We start from the raw sequence: 23043 nt of genomic DNA, 5'->3' as shown, positions 1-23043 counted from the left end.
AAAAAAATTTTATAAAAGCGTTGTACTTTTTATAAGAACAAATAAGCAATGAAAGTAAGTTTCGAGAACACAAGATTGTAAATACATTTATTAATATTTCAAAGTTAATGAGGTATAAATCTACTCCTTGTCATAATATCAATTAAATATTATACGATAAAATAAATAGCAAATAATATTGAAGAGTCTTTGAAATATTTGAACTCCACAAATTACAATAAAATTGCAGACAATTTATATTTAGTAAATTTTTTGTAGTACATCATTTTGTATAACCTTTGTTTTCTTATTTATTCGGTAACTTTTCATGTAATTAGAATACAAACTGTAGAAACTTTGAACTTCAATTATGCTTTTATTAACAATGTTTTAACAAATCATCATTATTAAAAGTTTGAGTTAATCATAATTAGATATAAAAACAAATATCTAAAAATAGTATAAAAACATTTACACACGCTCAAAACTTGCATAAATATAACAATATACCGTACGTATCCCGATAACTTTTTGTTCCTAAAGAACATTATTCTCTTTACATTAATTTCATTTCAGTCCTTTTTTGAAAAACAATTTACGACAGAATTGTTCTATTATCTTCATAATATTTTCTTAGTAGAATAAATGTTAATAATTATGTTTTTTCCCAAATAAATGTAATATATTTGCGTTGGAGATCCTTTTAAGAAAATATTTTTCTACAAGAGAAGAATTTTCGAGAATATAAATGTGATAAAAAAAGAGAGAGGGAAGAACGATGTTCGTATTTCGGTATGTAGATATTTACATAATTATATCTTCATAAATAAAACTGTTTTATAACTAAATACTTGCAACGAATTATTCAATTATAGATACTATAATACAATCACTATACAATATTTTTACTGTACAAGACTTCTTCCTCTTCGTTTTTTCCGTTTGTGCAAATTTGATAACAAACCCATGAAAATATCTCGTAATCCAGTATTAAATTGTTCAAATATTGATTAAAAATGTTGATAGAGATCTTTGGTCATTGGTTTCATGGAATACTGTTGCTTTTTGGAGATCTTTCTGGATTCTTTCTAATCATCAGTCTGAAAAAATAGAATTTCCGATAAATTAAAATTAAATTAAAATTAAAAAACTCAATCTTTCAAAGTATCACAATCTATAAATTTAGATGCTTATGTTATTTGTAAAATAATCACAATTTATTTTATGCGCAATAGTATATATTTCAAAGTGAGAAAGAATAATATAACGAGTAATCTTGCCTTGTCTCGCTTTAAGTATGTGATAAATCAATAAAGAAAGTAAAAATAATTCTCTGTCCATTAATATTTGAACACCGTTTCCTCTAAGACTCATGTTTGGTGTTAGAAATTCACTTTCCCTATCATCCTCGACATTAACATCACGGTAACCATGATGTATTTTTCCAAAACATAAAAGATTCATATTTCTATGAATTCCTTTACAATCGTATTCTTCAAAACCATCACACTGACATGTACTCAATTTTGCAGCCTTTTCTTGTCTTGTTAAGATATTTATCGAATTTCTACATCTAAAATATTTGCCTTAAGAAGTCATTTGTGTATTATATAAATTATTTTGTAACTTCGTATCACATATTTTTTAGATCTTATTTACTTTCGTATTAAAAAACATATTTACCGTCTAGTACATTTTCGTCCTTGAAACATACTCTTGCAATATTTATTGTAATATGTAAGCGCAGTTTGGCAAAGAGCGTCCGCATTACAAATCCAAGTTGCTATTCTGCAGGACACCCTTGTCCTATTCATTGCCATTGTTACAGACGATCTACATATTTCTACTCTTTGTTTCGACTCGGAACATAATTCATCCTCACATTCACACTAAGTAACAAAAACAAGATATAAATAATCATTAGAAAATTGTATCCTCCACATAAGCAAAGTACGTGCAAATAAAATTTAAATAGACGTAATGATACAACTTCAAGATCAAGAAATTAAAATTAATACAAGGGATAGATTTATTAATTTGAATTAAATTCGGTATCTTGAAATGGCTTAATCTTTATTATTAAAAAGAAAAAACAAAAAACAAAGAAAGAAAAAAGAAACTATAACCGACGAAATTTTATTGTTTGTTTTATGAATACTTTAATGAAAAAAATAACCCAATCGTTACTATATCGTTTATAAACATACATATACATTGTATATAAATATTTGTACACGTTTTTGAATTTGTATTACAAATTGTTATGCTTATAAAAGATTTGCATGGAATAAAATATTAATTTAAAATATTCGTTGTTAGCGTTGTATCGTTGAATATTTACATTGATATTAATCAGAATAAACAATATTTATTTTTTATCAAAAGCAGAGATAATATAATAAGTACTGTCATAAGTTCTTTGCCCTCATCGGTGCTTGTAAGAGCAATAAGGGCATGTTGACAGGTTTCGGAACAATCATTCCCTTGGAGAACGGGTGCACAACCCGTAAGATAGTGTTGCAGAGCTGCGCCACAGCCTGTTCTGAAGGCGCATTTTAATTTTGCTTCCTCACACTTCATTATCGAACTTTCCGCTGTATTCCACATTACTGTATTAAACAATATCACACTCATCAGGAGTATGCTCGGTTGATCGAACCAACGTGACATCTTTCTAAAACAGTTTTAAATTGATACAGGTTTAATTTCAAGGATTTAAAGAATCTTTAACACTTTCATATGAATTTATAAATAACAATAAAATATAGCTACAGAAAATTCGCAATTAATATAATTTAATTCCGCTTTATGATATTTATGTATGTATATATGCGGCTAATATTTTCATCGACCACTTTGTACCGTTCTGTTCTCTCGGTAACTTAATAGCGTATATGTACGATTATCGGACGTTTCAAATGAATGCTCCGCATGCTGTCTTAACATATACATATTACTTTCTTTTATTCTTTATTTGATCGTATAGGGGAAGGAGGGTAAGACGGTATATGTAGCTAAGAAGAAAATCGAATATGTTTTTCATATAACATTTATTGAAGTACTTTCACGTCCAAATATATATATTCTCTGTTAAATTCATACAAAAAGTCTGATATTATAAAAATTAAAAAATCAATAATCATTCTTTTTTTATCAACGGTATTTTATCTAATTATATTCTATCAATTATAGTTGAAATATAATTTATTGAATATGTTTTAGAATAAATGAAGGTAGAAAACTTCTATTTTCTTATACTTGTAGTTCATTTGGTGCTATTCTCGAACTTTCTGATATTTTTTCCTTCTCGCTTCGTTTCATTTTTTTGTAGATGCCTTCTTAGACTGAAATAGACTGGAATTGTCTATATGGCGAAGAAGTTACAATTTCAATTTTCCATGTTGATTGCTTCTCTTCCCTTTTTAGTCGACGTTACCTCTGGGATGATCATGGCATAACTTCTCTTGGTCAGACATTGTTGACAAAATTCACTCACTCACTCATCCAATCCCATCTTGCCCCATAACATGCTAATACTTTACGTGTCTCTTTATAAAATAAGAAATTATTTTATACCAAAAATTCTACGTTTGTGAAAGAATAACTTATAAAGTAGACGAATTTGCCATTTTCAGATCAACAAAAAAAAATATGCACAACTGCACAAAACGCTATTGCAAGGTTTATGTATGCTTATGACAAAATTAGAGAAATTGGAATAAATTGCATTGTAATTTATGACACGTGTAATCTTTCACATTGATATTTTCATACTGATATTTAACTCCTGCTGATGATCTCTTTGTTTTCATTTTGTATGCACGGTAATACACATCCACAGTTTCTTGTAAACAGCAATTTTCCATCCTGCCCTATCTTCCCCTATGATGCAACAGTGATAAAATGTACGAAGAACACTTGTATGTGTTATAAAAGTTCGACTCAAACGTTATCGTTTAGATTTATTAATTTGTTATCAGTTAATGTTATAATTGTGGATTAACTAAAATAGTCTGTTCGTATTTTTTCTTTTTAAGATTTATAGATTGCTTTAAAGAAACGAAGAAACGAAGTGAATAATAATTTTATCTTGTCTACGTGTTTATTATGATTATAGATTTGTAGTATTTATATAGCATTAGATGTGCGTAACTTGCATTTTCAGCATTGTGCTCGGTGCCAAGTATATATTTGCAGATTCTTGTAACGGATGCATAACAGGAAGAGATATTCCATGGTGTTCTTAAAATAAGTCGGATCTCTGTTTGTCATTCGAGTTAATAGGAAAGCTTTTGCTACTCAACTTAAGGAATCATAAATGCCACTACGAAATGATATCCGTGATTTCGAAATTTTTTTTTTTTATGCTTCCTTATGTCTATAATTTGAGAACATCAAGACGTTTGACGTCTTAATAATGTAAACGAATCAAGAAATCTAAAAATTCTATGCTTTCTAAGAGATTCGGTAATTTTATTCTCACTGCTTATAAAATATTTGAAAATCGATATTATTTTTATTTTATTCGTCTTTTCTGCAGCAAATATCGCTGTAGTTATGTATTAAAATATCTATCATTTATATAAATGAAAGTTAGTATTCTTATCTCTCAAAATTTCTAATTATACTAACTAACGTATTACTGATCCCTGACATAATATAATGTTTTTCCATAGCTATGATATGGTCAGCTAGATCAATGGCTAATGATTCTAAAAGAAGAATTTTTTATATTTACTTGAATTAGTACCAGCAAATAATACGAAATATGATTTAAAAAAAGAAAAAGAAAAAAAAAGAAACGTTCCAAAGTTTTGTTCTTTCTTCAATCGCAGAAACTCGCATCGTCTTTTTACTTTAGAAATTTCGTAAAGTTATTAATCGCGATTGTGTTGGAAAATAATACTCTCGTCTTGTACAAGCAATCGTGAAGGTGGTAGAATAACATCCTGTCGATTGTTTACACATACCTAGTCTGTAATTAGCCAAGTATACTTGACAAATTTTCAAATTAGATTTTCTCGAAAACAAAGTCTCATATTTTTTCACGTAGAATCATGCCAATTACATTACAATCGCTGGGACACACTGTACAGAAATCTACGTGTTTTAACGTTCAATGTATCCAATCAATCAGTAGAGAAGATAGAAAGGACCACTGTTAGAAGTTCTACCAGAACAACGCGGTTGAATGTTCTCCCGCTTTACTACTCTCCCTTTCTCTCTCTCTCTCTCTCTCTCTCTCTCTCTCTCTCTCTCTCTCTCTCTCTCTCTACTATTCTCAACTGATACCAGTAAAAAAGCAGAGTACAGCAAAGAGAAGGGGATGAAAGAGAGCACGTGCGCGAGCGCGCATACATAGTGAGAGAAAGAGAGGGGGTAGATTCTACCTGTGAGCGCTTCATTGCCAGCGCTAGTGCCGATGCTGTTGCGCACCAGCCCCAAAATGGACCACCAAGACGTTGCAGACGTGGCAACGAGGGACAGATGGCCAGCCCTATAGACCTTCAGTGATCATCAACTTTACTTTACACTCACGTTTAAATCTCGTCTCGAATGAAACACGCACCAAGAGAAAGAGATGTTGAAACAGTTACAATTAGGGTACATGGTAATTTAATCGTTGCTCTTGGGAATATTCAATCAATGCTTATGATTCTGGTGATCCCATTCAATTAAGCCGTTAAGTCGATGGTGATCGTGGTGATATACAGAAGAGATTTGTTTCACACTAAGAAATAATGCTTAAACAAACACAGATTATGAGACGCAACTATTCGTACGAGATGGAACACTGTTTAACACTTATCAATGACTGGCATTATTAGGATTATTAAAATGATCAAAAATAATCAATTGTTTTCTTTAGAGAGATTTGATAGATCTGCAGTAGCGTATTTCGGAGAATTTTCTTTGATTCTTTATAGAGAATTATCGTTTATAGAGAATATGAACTTATCTCTTCCTTTGTATTATGTATATTTTCATATATTTTCCACTTTGTTCTCTTTGGTGCAAATATAATATTTTAGTCATCGTCAATTTCAGTGTTAAATGATAATTGATTGTTATTATAAAAAAAAAAAAAAAAAAAAAAAAAAAAAAAAAAAATTGGCCAGTAATTATAAATTACCGAGTTCTTTTTACAAATTTCCTATTCTTTAAAATCAAGTTCAACGTTCGCTATAACGAAAGCCGTATTTTAAATATATAATTTATTCTAAGTAAATAGAAATACAATCTTTTATTCAATAAATATATATATTATATCAATTAATTATATGTATTAGTACATTATAATACATTATGTATATTAATTATTATATTATATTATATCATATTATATTATCTTAATAAAGACGCATACCTTCTTTTTTTCAAATATGTATCAGTAATCGTGAGTGCATTCAGAAGCGAAATGTATACATTGTTACATACTTGTGTAAAATTCATCCATCAATCCATATCGATGTTTTAATCGGCGCGATTAGTTTAGCACAGAACAAGAATTAAATTATAAAATTACATTAACGTGACAGTCATAAACTATAAATATACTTTTATTTGTTTTCTATAACTAATTATATTAAGAATGTAGATTGTTGTGATTTTCTCAAATTTATTTTTGTCAAAGTTTTGGCTAATAAATATATTATTGCATATGTAGTGACGATTGTTATATTATGTAATAAAATATTAATACAGAATAATCAATGAAAAATTTTATTTCATTATAAATTCTTAGCTCTATGTTGTTTATTGAAAAATATTTCTTTATTAATTTATAGATATACTTTTATTTATTTTCCATTTAAATTATGTATTACTCGATATTATATTATTCACAACTCTTAAAATATGATACTGAGTAAATATTAAATATGGATATGATATGAATTCAGTTGCTTGACATTTCTATAAAGATGCAAATTATAATGATACTTTCTTAACAATTTAATGGATTTACTTTGAGACAGTTGTGTTTTGTATTTTTGAAGAATTAAAATATTGTCGCCTATTACGACATTATAATAAAATGCAACGTACAGAAACAATCGACATTACAATTTAAATTTTACATCTTACTGACAATAATCAATTTTAACATTAATCTTGTTTATATTTGATATCTGTCATCAAAATAAAAATGCTTTTTTAGTATTTTGCAGCATTAACAACTTTATCAAACACTAAAAACTTCAAAGAATTTTATCAAATATATAAAATGAAAGTTTAATTAATCTATCATGTATTCGCTTCTAGATGTTGGATAAACAAACAAGCATCAATATATATCTACGTACCAAGAATTACTGAGAAATGTCTTTATAAACACGTTCGATACGTAGGAAATAATATTGTTTACTAAGATAATGCAAACAGATATTAAGGTACAAACCTTACAAACAATCACATTGTTTTGGTAGCCTAGAGAGATGAAAACATAGGATCCCAGATACAATCTAATCCGCCACTGAAAACTGCGATTCCGTGTCAAGAATTATAACGCACTACGCGGAAAGAGAAGAAAATAGAAACTTACGAACGCACGGTCACCGAGACACTAGATTGAGTTGTGACGGCCTGCCCCGCTGCGCCGAGAAGCTGCGCGCGTCGCTCTTTTTCCCCCCACCATTGGTCACTGGCCCGGGACCGAAATGATTACTGATAGATTTAAGCCCTGATTAAAACTAAAAGTTTGAACATTATCATAAATAAATTTCATGTCAAGGAATTTCTTACCACAAATTTGTAAACTATGCGGTTCATGCTGAAATAAGAGATGAAATTTTTTAGACTGTTTAGTAAAATAACAAAAAGTCTACAGGTTTCTAATTTAGAAACTTCTAAGAAATTCTACGAAATTACGAAAAGTTATGACTTTGAATATGACTATGAAATAGAAGGAAAAATATTATTATATATCCGATAGTTTACTATACCTTCATAATGACTGTATGCTATTTATCAAATATAATTTTGATATTTGATGAGAGTTTATAATTTCAGGAGTTTTGTTTTCATTTCGAGGATAGTTCACAGCCATTGCTAGCTCTATCCTCCACCCACAGGGGTCCAAGATGCCCCAACCTGCTTGGCTGATTGAGACACCAGCCTGGTTCCAACACTGCTCTCTTCACCCCCGTCCTCGCCGGTACCCTTCACAGAACGACGTTGAACAGTCCGGCATTTAGATGCGTTCCGTTCTTTCTTACGTTTCTTCTTCCAGTGCCGACCTTCCATCGGGCTCCCTTTCAGGCCCCTTACTACTTCTATTCCTTACCACGAGCGTTCACCGGGCTGCTGTGACTCTCAACTCAATTTCACTCCTTTAAACGAAGAGCTGTGGACAGCGAAGGAGATTAACCGTTTGAGTACAAATTGTACCGGTCAATCGATTCTGCAGAGAGGGAAGGAGCCCAGGAGGAAACGAAATCGTTAAACACGACACGACGACGTTCTGCCTATTACGCGTTATTAAATTATTAATGAAATTATGAAAATTGTATTTCTTGCCCTTATTTCTTCGCTTGATTTTATTACTGAATAAGAATAAACAAATTGTTATTCACGCACATATTTCGTAGGTTTCTCTGTACGAGGGACTGTTTCATGTATTATATTTTCAATTAAAATGTAAAGTGCTAAATGGACGAGTAGATTAAACGAGATGATATTTGTTCTTGGATTAACGAGTCGGCAAGAAGCGCGCGTGTCTCAGTTTACTTAGGATATCATAATTAAACGATTCCGTTTTCGTTTACTCGGGATCGATGTTCTCTGTCAATGCCCCCGTAAGTTTTGCTGAACGGGGTAAAAAATCCTACTCGGTTCTCAATCTGTTCATCAATTTGTTTGCTCGTTATCTTTTTTATGGCACTCGATACATGCGAATCAGAAGAAATTCATAACAACGTGCTCCGACGTGAATTACGAGGATTGAAATTTCAGTCTGATCATCGAAATCAACTTCCTGTGATTCAGGGCATACGATGGAAGATATAGATCAGGAAATTCTGATGCGGCACGGACGATTTATCCATAGAATGGAGGAAATAGATCGTCTGATATAATAAAACGGAGATATGAGAACGATAGCTCACGTAACAGGATGATATAAATTTATCTGAACAAGCGAATGTTAGTTATTTCGTCCTATGTAAATGCATTGGTAACAACATTGAACGAGTATTGCAAGAATCTAATTGACATTCTAGGCACTTTAATATATGCTATATAATGAACGGCAGCCATTCGGGGCACAAGTACCTAAAAAATGTACAAAATTTGATAAAATTTGGCGTGAAATTTGAAAAATCATCATTTTACTTTCTTTCTCGCAAACTTAACATAAGGATGTATGAGATGTTCGTTAAAAGAAAATGTTTAAGAAATTATTACGTTCAGACTTTCTTCTTTCAAACTTTTGTTTTTTAGGACTCCATTATCCTAAAAAATATAAAAAAATACCCAAAGTGAACTATATTTTTTTTGCAATATTTAATGTATAAAATAGATCTCTATGTAAGTTCAGTTTCGTTGGTTATGTTGATCAAAATGTAAATCGATATAATAGACCGTAGTCTATTTATGACGTAGGAACAACTTGTCGACTGAACAAGCATAACAAGTATCAGATCGAGACTTACTAAACACACGCTATATTCATGATTAGTGTGGATATGTAACTGCGGTGGAATACATTACAATGTCTAGAAAGAACAAACTCGGAACAGTATTTTAACTTTGAGAGCAGCACACGAAGGTTCGGCATGACGGTTTTTGTTCCCTATCCGACTCTCTCGTTTTCTCCCTCTGTTTGCCTCACTCTCTCTCTCGGTCTTTTTTCTTCCTTTCCTTCTTGCTGTTAGTTTCTCTCGATGGTCTTTTTGATCTTCTCGAAGCAATTGTCCCAAGCGAGAACCCGGTCGAGGCAATAACGACCGCAGGCCCGGCCTATCCTGTACCTTCTGACGTCTTAATAAAGCAATCGTCCGATTTCTTGAAACTCCTCCTCCTTCTTTTGCTCCGAGCCACGCTCCGAAGGCCTTCGAAAGAACACTCTTTGCTTCGCCCAACATCATCAGTGCGATTTACAGGCTGTTTCTGCATATTTCAAATATTTTGCACATTATACAATTTCTCGTTTAACAAACTAATTAATATCTTTTTACACAAGTTCAATAGATACCGTTTTTCATCATGCTTTCTGCTCCAAGTACAGCTTGACTACTTCAAATAAGGATAAATCTAAATCTAAATCTAAATCTAAATCTAAATCTAAATCTAAATCTAAATCTAAATCTAAATCTAAATATAAATATAAATATAAATACAAATACAAATACAAATACAAATATAAATACAAATATAAATATAATCAAATTAAATATAATATAAAATCAAATCTAAATATAAAAAAGAGTTTTAAACCAAATTTATAGTAAAATCTACCTTCGTCTTAATATTTATAAGAAGTATCGACTAACTATAAAAACTTAATTATATTTGTGAATTAATGTATATTTTATGAATATGCTGATAAAAAAGGCCAGTAGGTTTACTACAGGTAATTTTACGTAAAAATTTATCTGCAACCGATTTCCGAATCAATCAATTTCTTTTTTTCAGTTCCAGCAAACTATAAAAAAATTGTTTTTTATTAAGATATTTATAAAAATTTTAACGGACGTTGGTTATTCTTTTTCACATAGGTGTTTACACATCTTCTTATCTTATCTCGTAAAAGATTTTTTCAATGCTAATGAGAGGAGGCGGCACGTACCTTTATTCTACGCATAATTTACAATAATTTTTTTCTTTGTAGAAGAATACTTTATTTAATTTTTATTTTATTTATTAGTGATAGTTGCGTCACTGTACGTTGCATTACAGTTACATCGATGTAAAAGTAGAAAAAATGAATGTTGATCAACATTGGAGAAATAAGAAGAAATACGTGTTATATATATATAATATGAATCATCAAACTCTTTTCAATATTTCAATGAATTTTGTTTCGATCAATATCGTGCACCAAAACTGTATCTATCCATCCATCTATCTGCTATAACACATAACGTTTGCTAAACTATAATTTCAAGGAACGATACAATTTTAAATTACGCACATACTTTTATATTTGAAAAGATACTTCATACAATATATAATTAGTAAAATTCAGACTATTCTTTTTATGTCTTTTTCAGGATTGAAATAAAAATAGGAAATTAATCAACTTAGTAATTTTTATTATAATCGTTACAAACGTTAAATGCGAATCGCCATTCTCATTTCTTATGCACTAACACGCTGGAAAGGAAGCGAATGCCCCGAATAAATAACAAACGAAACAAGAACATAGAAAAAGAAGAAAAGAAAGAATATTAAACATGAATTAAGGAATGTATCACCGAGAACTATCCGACAGAGAATGGGAAACAGCGTTTTTACTTTGTTACCATTTTAATGGATGTTATCGATGACACTGGAGTAATGAATAATTCAAACGAAATTAATGTCATTTACTATCCTAAAAACTACATACTAAGACTGCTAAGGTGTAACGGAACGGCGTCTTTCTAGAGAAACTGAACGAATATGTATCGGATAAGTGCAATAAGATGTTTAGTACATTTAGAAAAATGCTTACTCGATGATTATTATCGAGGTTTTTCTTTCGTTGATATATATACTATTGTACAGCTCTGTTGGAAAATAGAAGTGATTGATTATCGAAGTTTCTCCTTCGGTATTTTAACACATACGATGGTAAAAAGAGTAATGAAGCTGGCCTTTCCATTCTATCACATAATAATCATACTTTGCTCATGCACACATATCAATATGTTTTCTTTCGTATTGTATAACGTAACTGTACACGAAATCGCTTACATGCCTACTATGTACACTAAGTTGTTTCGATTCCTTAACCCATCGATTTTGGAAATTTTGCTTGCAGATTCAAGGTAGATTCAATCGAATCGATATTAATATAATACCGAAATGATAATAGTATTAATACAATAATAAGAACAAGGGTAATAATAATAGTAATAGAATGTAAACATAGACATGTGCAACAGTATAACAAATACGGTAGTATATATTCGAAACGAACATTCAGATTCAGGCAATGTTCTTCAAGTTATTCAAAGATCGAACATTCAATAAAAAAAATACTTATAATTTAATATATTTTAAACCGTTTTATAATTTCAATAATGTTAATTGTATATATATACACATATATATATATATATACACATACACACACGCACACACATATGTATGTATGTATGTATGTATGTATGTATGTATGTATATATAATATTATCATAGATACTCTGTATATTGCTAGGTTTGTACTATTTTTTTTTTTTTTTTTTTTTTTTTTTATTTGAAGATTTATAAAATAGGGAAAAATGTTGAACGTGTTGTGTGCGAAATATCGATACCGATCGAATTACCTGATATTAATTCAAAGTTGAGTCTTCGATTTATTGCGTCTGTAAATTCGAAACTTAAATACGACGAAAACGTTGTCTAGGAGATCAGGGACTGTTCATTTATTATATCGTATTAGCTTATATAGTCACTTTCGATACGCTTGAAATTCTTTATATTCATTGCGTAAACTTTAAATTCATAGCGTTACATAAGGGATTAAGCTCACTCTTTTTGTTTTAATCTTGCCTTTCTTTACATTTGCTTGACACAATGAAAGAACCGTCCCTTATCATACAATTTATGAAAGCTATTTGTATCACTTAATCTAACATATTTACAAATTATCGCGTCATCAATATGAATTCCAAGGTACACGTCACGTAATAATTCATTTGTATCTTTTATACAGAATAAAGTAATACAAATTGCGATTATCTTTGACAATTTTTAGGAATACGTGGACATGTTTCGTCGACAATATTAACTAAAACCAAAGAATAAGAAAAGTCCTATCAATGGAATACATAATTTTTATATTAATAATGCATATGCAAAAAATATTCACCTGTAAAATATTTTCTTAAGTTTCTAATATTTTATTTTTAATTACCAATTAATAATTACTAATTTTTAATCATACTAGAAGTCGTTAACATTTAAGCATAGGAAATTTGTGGCATTTCAAATAATTCGAAAAAAGGTCAAACATTTAATATTTCACGTCATTTCTACTTACCATCGGAAGTAGAACATTCCACTTCATGAACAATCTATTTCATACAGATTATTTAGCGCTAACTATTTGGAAACTAGATTTTTAGACTATGCCCAATTCAATTTTAGCATATTTAATTTTCATTGAATTCATTTCCACGTATTCTTCTTCCTTCAAACAACATTCAACAACTCTGTCACGCCGTATATTTCTTCCAGCTATTTAATCTCAATTTGGCACTCATTTCCTTGCATCGTCGCTGTCCTCTTCTGTACTGTACCTAAGCGCAGAATAAACATATTCTTGATTTGAACTCTCATTCTCGTCCTCTATTATTCCTTGCTGAATCAATATTTGATTCCCATCGGTCACCATTAGAACAGCACCTTCCAGATCATCCAACTGCATGTTTTCCTCTCTCTCCTCATTTTCTTCGTCTGTCTCTTCAATTTCTTCGTTCCCTTCGTGTTCTTCTGACTCATCAATCCCTTCGTTTCTTTCATTCTCTTCCATTTCTTCGATATCTCCGTTTTCTTCATTCTCTTCGTTATCTTCAACCAGTTCACTGTCCCCATTTTTCTCAATTTCCTGGTTATCTCCAGGTTCTTCTAGATCTTCGTTTAATTCTATCTCATCGTTTTCCTCAATCTCCTCATTATCCTCATTCTCTTCATCATTTTCTTCAGTGGAGTTTTCATCAGATTCGTTCTTCGTATCTTCAAAATCTTCATCGCTTCGATCTGCAAATGTTTCAGATTCCAACTCTAAAGATTCATTGTTAGGTAAGTGTTTTTCATATAGATTCATAGATTTCGGGGAGGATCGATTTCGAATCTTTGATAAATCGCACATGTCTTTCTCAGTTAGAGGCACTATAGGGCCTAGTTTATGACTTATCGGCTGTTCTACAGGCATATTCTCAGGAAGCAGAGGCATCATGGGACTGAGAACAGGAGGTCCATCATCATCCGATAAATTAGCATCATGTTTCTTTGTTTCTGCAATAACGATAAAATATTTAGCTTTTCATATATTCACTTGATTGTTAAAAGATGTACGCTAACAAGATCGACATTTTTTCCTTGTTGTTGATTATAATAAAGTAAATTATTTAATTTTAGATTGATCATCATTTCTTTCAATACCTGTATTTTTGGATTCTGGAAGATGTTTTAAAGGATAATGCTCCATGTTCTTTTCATCAATTTCTAAATTATCTAGTTCTTCTGAATCATCACTCTCTGAATTGTAAGTAATTTCTCCAGTTGCCCTAGATTCATCCTCTGATTCATGTTCCTCTTCGGCTTCGGTACTACTACCACTTTCTGATTCTTCTATATCTGCTTCTTCTTCTTCTGCTTCAGATTCAAAATCCCCTTCTTCCACTTCTTCAATTATCGCATCGTCAGCCATTAGACTTCCCTTTTGATAAGAGTTTATGTAAAAATATTAATATACAAAAATACTTTCGTTAATTGTAGTAAGTATATTATTTTATATTTTTGTAATTAGTTACCTCTGCTTTTTCATTATTTTTCATTTGTTCTCCTTCTTCCGTCTTCGTATTACACGTAGTCGAATGTGCAGCTTCATCGGTAATACTTTTCCGACATTTTGGACACCAAGTACTAGTACCTGGATGACCGATGTGAATACTCGTGTGTAATAACAATTTACTACGAGCATTGTGATACCTATCAAATATAAATTCCCGATTATATATCATGTATATTACAATACTATGTACAAGTACAGAACTAAGCGTACAATACCTGCCGCAAACTTTACATGTAAAATTATTTCCTTCAGTTGACAATATCGCTTCGTGTGCAGCTTTCAAATGTTCTGCCAAATCATCATAATCTTTACAAAGTTTCAAACATACTCCACAAGTGACTGCTGCCTCCGCACGATGGAAACGAATTAAATGTTGCCATAAATGTTTCTTTGCTGGCCATTGTTTTCCACACACTTCACAAGCACATTCTGTATTTGTTGATTCATCATAAACTTTCCTGGAATCCTTTCTTGAACATTTTATTGAAGATTTCGCTCTGAAATTGTGAAAAGAAACAATAGAATAAAAGAAAACAGATATTATATTTTATTGAAGATTTCGCTCTGAAATTGTGAAAAGAAACAATAGAATAAAAGAAAACAGATATTATATTGTATTTTACAGTATTCACCTCTGAGTGAGTGGCATAAGATTCGGGAGAGGTCTCTGACCAGAGAGTTGAAGATTTATATCTTCAAAGAGATTGAAATCAGGAATATTTAAATCTGATGTAGGCTCCTCTTTCTTAATTTGATTATTATTCTTCAAAAATTCTTCTTGGCTACTTAACATGTCATTTCGTAAAGATAAATTTTCCTCCTACAAAAGGGATTTGGATTGATATAAAATCAAAATACATTAATTTTTTGTTCAAGAATGCTACTTACTCCTTTTCGTATATTTCGTCTGCAAGTTGCAATATGGTTCCAATATAATGTTTTAGTGCAAAATCGTCGCCTACAATTCTTGCAAGAGAAATTCAGTTTACCACGCATTCTTCTCTGTTCATCCTGTTTTAATCTTTTAAACATTCTTTCCGGATCAGTATTGTGCATGTTACGATAATGTTTTGAAAGTGCATCGCTGTTTACAAACATTTCTGGGCACATTTCACAATCGTAGGTATCCGTTAAGGACCTTCTCCTTTTCGAGTCACTAGAATCTTCATCGCACATATCTACTTCGTATTCTAAATCCTCTGGTTCTTCTTTCACTATTATATCAGGAGACTAACACAGAAACAATAATTTTATATTCAACTATATAAGATATAGTTTTACTATTATTTATAGTAACTTTTATAATTACTTATTAAAAGCCTACCTCTATTCCAAAATCTTCGTTTTTCGACCCAATATCTAATCTATGTTCAAATGCTGCAAGTTGATCTTTGGCAATATTATGTATTGTTTCATAATGATCTCTAATTGCAGAATCTTCAGTGAAAACAGCTAGACATTGTTTACAAGTCCTAAATACTTTTCCATGACATTTTTTAGTATGATCAAACGCTTTCCATTTTGAAGCATATTGTTTCCCGCAAACTTGACACGTATTGGGTCTTGAAAGAACACTGGAATGAACTTCTTCTACGTGACTTTTAAGTTCTTTTGGATCTTTCATTGGTATTAAACACACTCCACAAGATACACCAATTTCATTGCGATGAAGAGATAAAACGTGCATTTTTAACTTCAGTTTATTTTCAACGGTATCACCGCAGAAATCACAAACGTTAGGAGTGGTATGATATCTTTAATAGAAAAAAAAAAAAGAGGAAAGAAAAGAAAAAGAGAAAAAGAAAAAAAATAGAAATTAATCACGATTAATCACTTATAGGATAAAATATTTGTGCATCGATAAAGATATAAATGCTAATAATTATTGTTAAAGTTACATACCTGTGATCTTTTCTATGGGCTTCTAAATCTTCTTTAGTTCTGAATAATTTCCTACAGGATCCAAAATTACAAGTTAAATCCGGATGATCCATATGCTTCACCCTGTTATGTGTCATAATCCCTAATTTCGAGGTGATTGTTTCATTACAAAGATGACACGTGTATGTGCTATGATGATTCTCGATATGCTTTTGCAAACTGGCACGATCTTTAAATATTCTTTCACAAGCTCTGCATCTCGTTAATAATGCTCCAGGGTCTTTCCTGTAATTCTGACATCCTTTCATATGTCTGCGCAATAGATACCGCTTGTGAAATCCTTTATTACATTTTTCGCAATAATGTAAACTAACTTCTTCGGTTTTAAATTGTCTATTATCTTTGCCATCCTTTCTAGAATCAGGTTCGTATCTATGAATTTTTGAAATGTGTGCTGCTAAATGATCTTTTGAAGCACTAGTTTTCATACAATAAGGGCAAGTTACATCTTCATGACCTTTGTGAACTCTGTTTACATGTTTCCATAAATGTGAAGTTCTTCCATAGCATTTATTACAGAGATCGCAAGGGAAAAGTCCATGAACGATTCGTCTATGATTACATAATTTTTCTAAACTGGTAAACTTCAAATCTGCACAAAGCTCGCAACTTAATTCTGTTTCCCTCATTCGTCCCTCTGCTTTATTCTCGCTATTTTCAGCCCCATTTTCACAGCTTTCCTCAAAACCATGGATTTTTCTATGTCTGGACATTTTGGATTTATTCGAATATGGTCTACCACAAATGTCACAGCTGAAGTCGCCGTTCGTTAACGGCCAATGTTTCGATCTTACATGAGTACTCAGTTGCAAAACATTTGGAAACACTTTTAAACAGACACCACAAATTAATGGAACAGTATCCGAATGAACGCCCATAACATGCTTCCAATAATCAACTCTACTACCCCAAAGTTTACCACAAATTTCACAAGTATTTGGGGATGAACCTTGAATTGCGTGATGCTGAATATGTTCGTTTCTGAGTGACTTTGTAGCAAAAATTTTACCGCAATCTTCACGATCGCATTTTATGGCTGATTCATTGCTATGAGACGAGCTAACATGTAGCCAACGTTCCCATTTACTAGGATGTGAACTCCCACAGAGTTCACAAACAAAAAAGAGATGATATTGAGCTCTATTACCGCCACCATTTAAACTCGAAGGGTTTAAAGGATCTCCTGCTGGTACTAATTGTTCCGACTGTGAAATTGAAAAATTTGCTTAATAAAAGAATGTGAGAAAATTCCTCGCTACGCTTAATAATTTGGTCATTGTTATAATAAGTATTCTTACTCTGTGTGCATTTCTTTGATGTCGTATTAAATGATCTTCATTAGGAAACGATTTATAACAAATATAACAGTCCACTTTATCGCTATCCTCTTCATAGTCAAGCATTTGTTCTGCAGTTTCGTTACCGTTAATATTCTCTCCATAATAATTACTATTTAATTGAACAAAAGTAGCAGGATCATAATTTGGATCCACATTATGTATGGATACATGAGCAATTAATTTTTTTCTGGAATCATGTTGCCTACCACAGATAGTACAACTGTACCTATTAACAGTAACAATAAAAATAGTTACAGATTTCCCATTATTATCAAATAGCATTTATATAATTTGAAACGAAGTACCTTCTTTGTTCAGAAAGCAGTAATTTCGAGCCGCCGTGGTACATATTTACGTGGTTCAAAAGTTGTGTGTTGTCGGCACAAATTTTTAAACAAACACCACATGCAAATGCCGCAAATTCTTTGTGAGTAGCACGAATATGAAGCCAAAGAGATGCACGGTCATTAAAATCACGAGTACAAATTTCACAAACAAACACAGTTTCAATCTCAATGAGATTTTCTTGTCCGCTCTCATGGTCGTCTTCATTTTCTGCATTTGTCTAAAATTAAAGAAAAAAAAGAAAAAATGCAGAATGAAGATTAAATAATCTAGCTTTTCTCTTGAAAGAAAGAGAGAAAGAAAAAGAAGAAAAAGAAAAAAAAGGAGAGAAAGAAAGAAAGAAAGAAAGAAAGAAAGAAAGAAAGAAAGAAAGAAAGAAAGAAAGAAAGAAAGAAAAGAAAAAAGGAACGATTGTGTTAAACTCTATAAAACGTACATCTGGAGACAATGGAAATTCAGAAGAGGTTTTACCCTCATACGAATCGAGATCCATAGATTCATTCCAATTATGTGAAACAATTTTCTTTAGACATTTATCACTTTCCACCATAGGACATGGATCAACACCATGTAACGTTTGAATATGCCTGCTTAAAGAAGATTTAAGAAAAAAGTCTTTTTTACACAAAATACAAATGAATGGTTTATCCGCATCGTGAGTTGCTTCGTGCTCTTTTAAATCATTAACTGAAGTAAAACATTGAGGACACGATTCACAATACCATTTCTTAGTACGTTGAAAGTCAGTATGCTCTATTAAATGAAAGAAAAAATTAATTCTTGTTTCATAATTGCATGAATAAAGCTTTATTTTGTATTCAAGTTACCTGTTTTCGGTAATTTTTTTGGTTTGCAATTTGTAGTAAATTTGTCCTCAAAATCTCGCTTAAGACTATCTCCTTTCGTTAATGCTTGTTTTAAAATCGTTAATTGAGGATTTTTCGCTAATTTAGCTTCCGCACTTCTAAATAATTAAATAATTTTAAATCACTTTTATAAATTAAAAAAAAAATAGGAAAAAGGGAAAGTGAAAGATATGAAATATATTTAACCCTATAATAGAGCTAATAGTACCTATAATCTTTGCCGTCGTCATCGCTTCCAATACTCGAAGCTTCTGAACTATCCACAACTTTATTATCATTAATCTCGTTTTTTCGTGAAAGATCTAATCTCTGCCCTTCGGTACAAATCCTACCATGAAGGTTCAATTCCATAGCATCCGTGCAAATCTTCCCGCAAGCATTGCATTGATATCTATTTTCTGGCCGATAGGCATTGTTCAGTGGAACCTCCGTAGGTGCTGGAAGACCAGCATGACGTGATTTTATATGTTCTTCCAAATTTGTTCGGGTTGAGTAGATACGGGAACAATAACCGCATGTCACTGCCGGATGGCCTCTGATACAGATATTAGCATACCGTCATTGTTATTATCATTATTAATATGCATCAATATCTATCAAATATTCCCTTTACATATTAATATTAATTTTACAATTAATGTTCTGCTTTGCCTCTTCAGAACAGCATGATACTCCCCCTCCTAGAATTATTCTTGTTGATGTTTTAGATCTTTTCGTTATGATACTACGTATCATACGTAAAAATTGCACGAAAATACGTGCAATTGTTAAATGAAAGCACGTGAGTTAAAAAAAGACGTACCTGTGAGTTGTAGATACATGACCCCAACGATGTTTTGCGGTGGAGTATGATTTATGACAGAGATCACACTGATAGGGCCTTTTATACGATGTATGATCATCCGTAAGAACTTTTTCACCAATCACGTCACCGGCACCAACGTGAATGCGTGCGTGCAAGGACAAATGACCCTTTGAACTAAATGCTTTGCTGCACAAGGAACAAACATAAACTTCATGTTGTTGAGACGTATGCTGTAATAATGTAAATTATCAGATTTCATTAGACACGTCTAAGCTATACCTTCGATTGAATTTAAGTATAATATACCTCTGATAAGTTAGTGGAAACATCCTGATGTTTCAATACTGATTCTTCAGGTTCTTCTGCAACTATCGAGGTCATTTCCAAAAAATCACTTGGATTTGTCTCCATATCCATTTCATACTCCTCTGAATGACGATCTTCAGAGTCGTCCATAACTGTTGCTGAAATAAAAGGAAAAACAAGAATAGAATAATAGATTTATTATTTCTTAATACGTATTTTTCATACATTGAAATTGAAGAAAGCACCTTCGTCTGTCCCACTGTTATCAATTTCTTCTGTCTCATGATCAGCCTCTCCATCAGAATTCAATCTGGGTGGTGTGCCTAAAGCAGCATTTGGATTTACGATAGGAGCTTCCGGAATTAACACTGGTATACTTTTCCGTCCTTCGAAAAACTCTGAATCATTACAGCATGTCAAGATGGTCGTAACATCTCCATTCTGAACAATCAAAAAGGATGTTTTAAATAATTAAGATTAAAAAGGGACAACAATTTTTTTTTATAAACGATTAAGCAAATTTTTATTTTTACCGATTCTGAAGGTGATAAACACCTTTCCAAGAGAGCCACTGCATTAACACATGCTGTTCTAAAATCATAGAAATTTTCCAAATTGTACATACACCGATAACAGAGGCATTTTGGTAGTCGATCATTTTCTGCAATCTGAAATTAAATATTTAAATATTAATGTTTTCATTATTATTTAATCAATATATAAATGAACTTGATGGACTATGCAACTCGACAATTAAAATGAGTACGATTAGCATTATTAAAAGTAATATCGGTAACATAAATGATATCAACAAAGATGTATAGTACTGCATTTAACGTTCGTTGCAACGTCACTAAGAAAATGTTCCAAGTGAAATTTGGCAATGATGTTGTACGCGTGCCTAGGAATTATATAATATTTCTAGACTCACAATGATTGAAATGTGTATTTCATACAACAAGTAAAAAAGTAATTTCTGATGTATCATAATAATATTATCATTGACATTATAATTAAATTTTCAATAACTTCAAAAGAACTTAAATCGTACTGTCAGAAAAATTGTATACGTGTAAAAATATAAATATTGGAAGGTACGGCATGAAATAAATATAAAATGAAATGAACTTAAAAGAATTATGATAGTTACATATCAAAATGTTATATAAATATATAAATTGAGAATTTAAAGAAGAAAAAAGGATGGTACTTTGGAATTTATATAAAAAATGTTTTAGAGACTTTAGAATCCATCAAAAAGATATTAAATAAACGGAAATAAAAATTACAAACATTTAAATATACATCAAACTATTTAATGCAAGAACTATTGATATTATATTTACATAAAATATAAAATTATATAGAGGTACATTGTGAAAACGACAAATTAAATTAAAAAGAAAAAGAAAAAGGAAAAAAGAAAAAGGAAAAAGAAAAAAGAAAAAGAAGGGAGGCATCGATTCTAACTTTATCGTAAAATAATACAATGAATAATAAGATCGAGCATATTTCAAACAAGGAAAATAACGTAATAAATACTTTTCATCGGAAGAAAACAAGGCGTGAAAGCCAACTAAAAATACTAACAAGAACAATTAAAACGAAGAAGTAGCCCGATAATAAAATAAAAATAAAATTGACGGATCATTTAAAATTAACACCAAATTCATCGATCTTTCAAAATTTATCATATTTCCGTAACAAGTAAGAATTGAACTGTGTATATAAATTAAAACACAATTAACAAATAATATCCAGAGGGGAATAAAGCTGTGACTAACAGAAATCATCATAAAACGCCACGCAAACTTGATCAAACTTTTCGGAAATATGAAAGACAGAAAGCAATACAAAACCACTTGTGACTTCACACAATTGCGAGACACATTTAAAGAAACTATAAAATGAGAAAGTCATTAATGTAATATATTTCCGACATAGATAAGCGAAATGTTGTAAATTGAATGGCAAGTTCCTCGTTAAATGGGGAACATTTTGAAAATGATCTGAGGAAGTTGACACGAAGGGAAAGGAGGTTGACGTGTAAAGAAATCTCTGGTAGGCGAACGATGACGAACCTTAAACGGCAGACAAGCTTGTATCTTGTCAACGAGCTGTCTGTTCTTGCCCTCTTGACCGAAGATGTCCATCTTGACGGCGTCGTAGGATGCGCATAGTCTGCAGAGCTCCTGGTAGCGTTCCCTGGACTCCATCGTCGGCGTGGCCACGAAGACGATCACGATACTGGCCCGAGGAAGTTGGATAATCCGGATTTCCTCGTGGCAGTGTTGAAAAAGGCTCTTCTGGCCCAGGCTCGGCCTTCTTCTTCTTCTTCCTCGGATCACATCCTTCGGAGCGGGGATCCGCGGCTCGCTGCGACACCGCGCGGCTTCCGTTTACAGGCTACTTCCTGGCGATTTTCACGACAGTTAAGGCCCCGGGCGCCGCCATCTTGTACACAGACACTTGTTCCATCACCCCTGTCGAGCATGACCTCCTCCATGTCCCTGGCTATCATACGCTTACGTAGAAATATCCGTCGATTTTTCGATACTTTGGAAACCACGAATTGTATTTTGGTTTTATATAAAGTCCAGTTCGTATTGAATTCATTTCTTTGATATCAGGAGAAATTTTCAATAAGCGTCAAATCGACATTTTCAGTAATCGACAAATGATCGGATTGGTTCATCATTATCTGATTACTGATGTTTCCTTATCGATGAATTTATTGTT

The 23043-nt window shown here is 31.7% G+C and overlaps 2 protein-coding genes across 6 annotated transcripts; both read right to left on the bottom strand.

Moving 5' to 3' along the window:
* Positions 1-335: 335 nt before the first annotated feature.
* Positions 336-10354, bottom strand: LOC126922163 (growth arrest-specific protein 1-like). 2 transcript variants are annotated; one of them, XM_050734494.1, is made up of 5 exons: positions 7379-10354; positions 2386-2649; positions 1663-1868; positions 1260-1552; positions 336-1079 (listed from the first exon to the last, which is right to left on the bottom strand). In XM_050734494.1, the coding sequence occupies exons 2-5, from the start codon at positions 2647-2649 to the stop codon at positions 1075-1077; spliced, it is 768 nt and encodes a 255-aa protein (XP_050590451.1). In that variant the 5' UTR covers positions 7379-10354; the 3' UTR covers positions 336-1074. The 2 variants fall into 2 exon arrangements, with proteins under 2 accessions (XP_050590451.1, XP_050590450.1); XM_050734493.1 differs by having other exon boundaries at positions 2386-2653; positions 7379-10348.
* Positions 10355-12341: 1987 nt separating this feature from the next.
* LOC126922130 (zinc finger protein Xfin-like) lies at positions 12342-22964 on the bottom strand. Of its 4 annotated transcripts, XM_050734403.1 has the most exons (19): positions 22386-22964; positions 20838-20972; positions 20550-20745; positions 20305-20462; positions 19996-20228; positions 19402-19728; positions 19155-19291; positions 18764-19080; positions 18288-18547; positions 17941-18208; positions 16604-17847; positions 16026-16455; positions 15590-15931; positions 15334-15521; positions 14917-15198; positions 14661-14838; positions 14290-14566; positions 13531-14142; positions 12342-13424 (listed from the first exon to the last, which is right to left on the bottom strand). In XM_050734403.1, the coding sequence occupies exons 1-19, from the start codon at positions 22518-22520 to the stop codon at positions 13363-13365; spliced, it is 5781 nt and encodes a 1926-aa protein (XP_050590360.1). In that variant the 5' UTR covers positions 22521-22964; the 3' UTR covers positions 12342-13362. The 4 variants fall into 4 exon arrangements, with proteins under 4 accessions (XP_050590360.1, XP_050590361.1, XP_050590359.1 ...); XM_050734404.1 differs by having other exon boundaries at positions 12342-14142; positions 16026-16275; positions 22386-22963; XM_050734402.1 differs by having other exon boundaries at positions 12342-14142; positions 22386-22962.
* Between the last annotated feature and the right edge of the window lie 79 nt (positions 22965-23043).

This window comes from Bombus affinis, chromosome 11 (assembly GCF_024516045.1).
Source record: "Bombus affinis isolate iyBomAffi1 chromosome 11, iyBomAffi1.2, whole genome shotgun sequence".
NCBI lineage: Eukaryota > Metazoa > Arthropoda > Insecta > Hymenoptera > Apidae > Bombus > Bombus affinis.
This window is presented reverse-complemented; position numbering and strand designations above follow the sequence as displayed.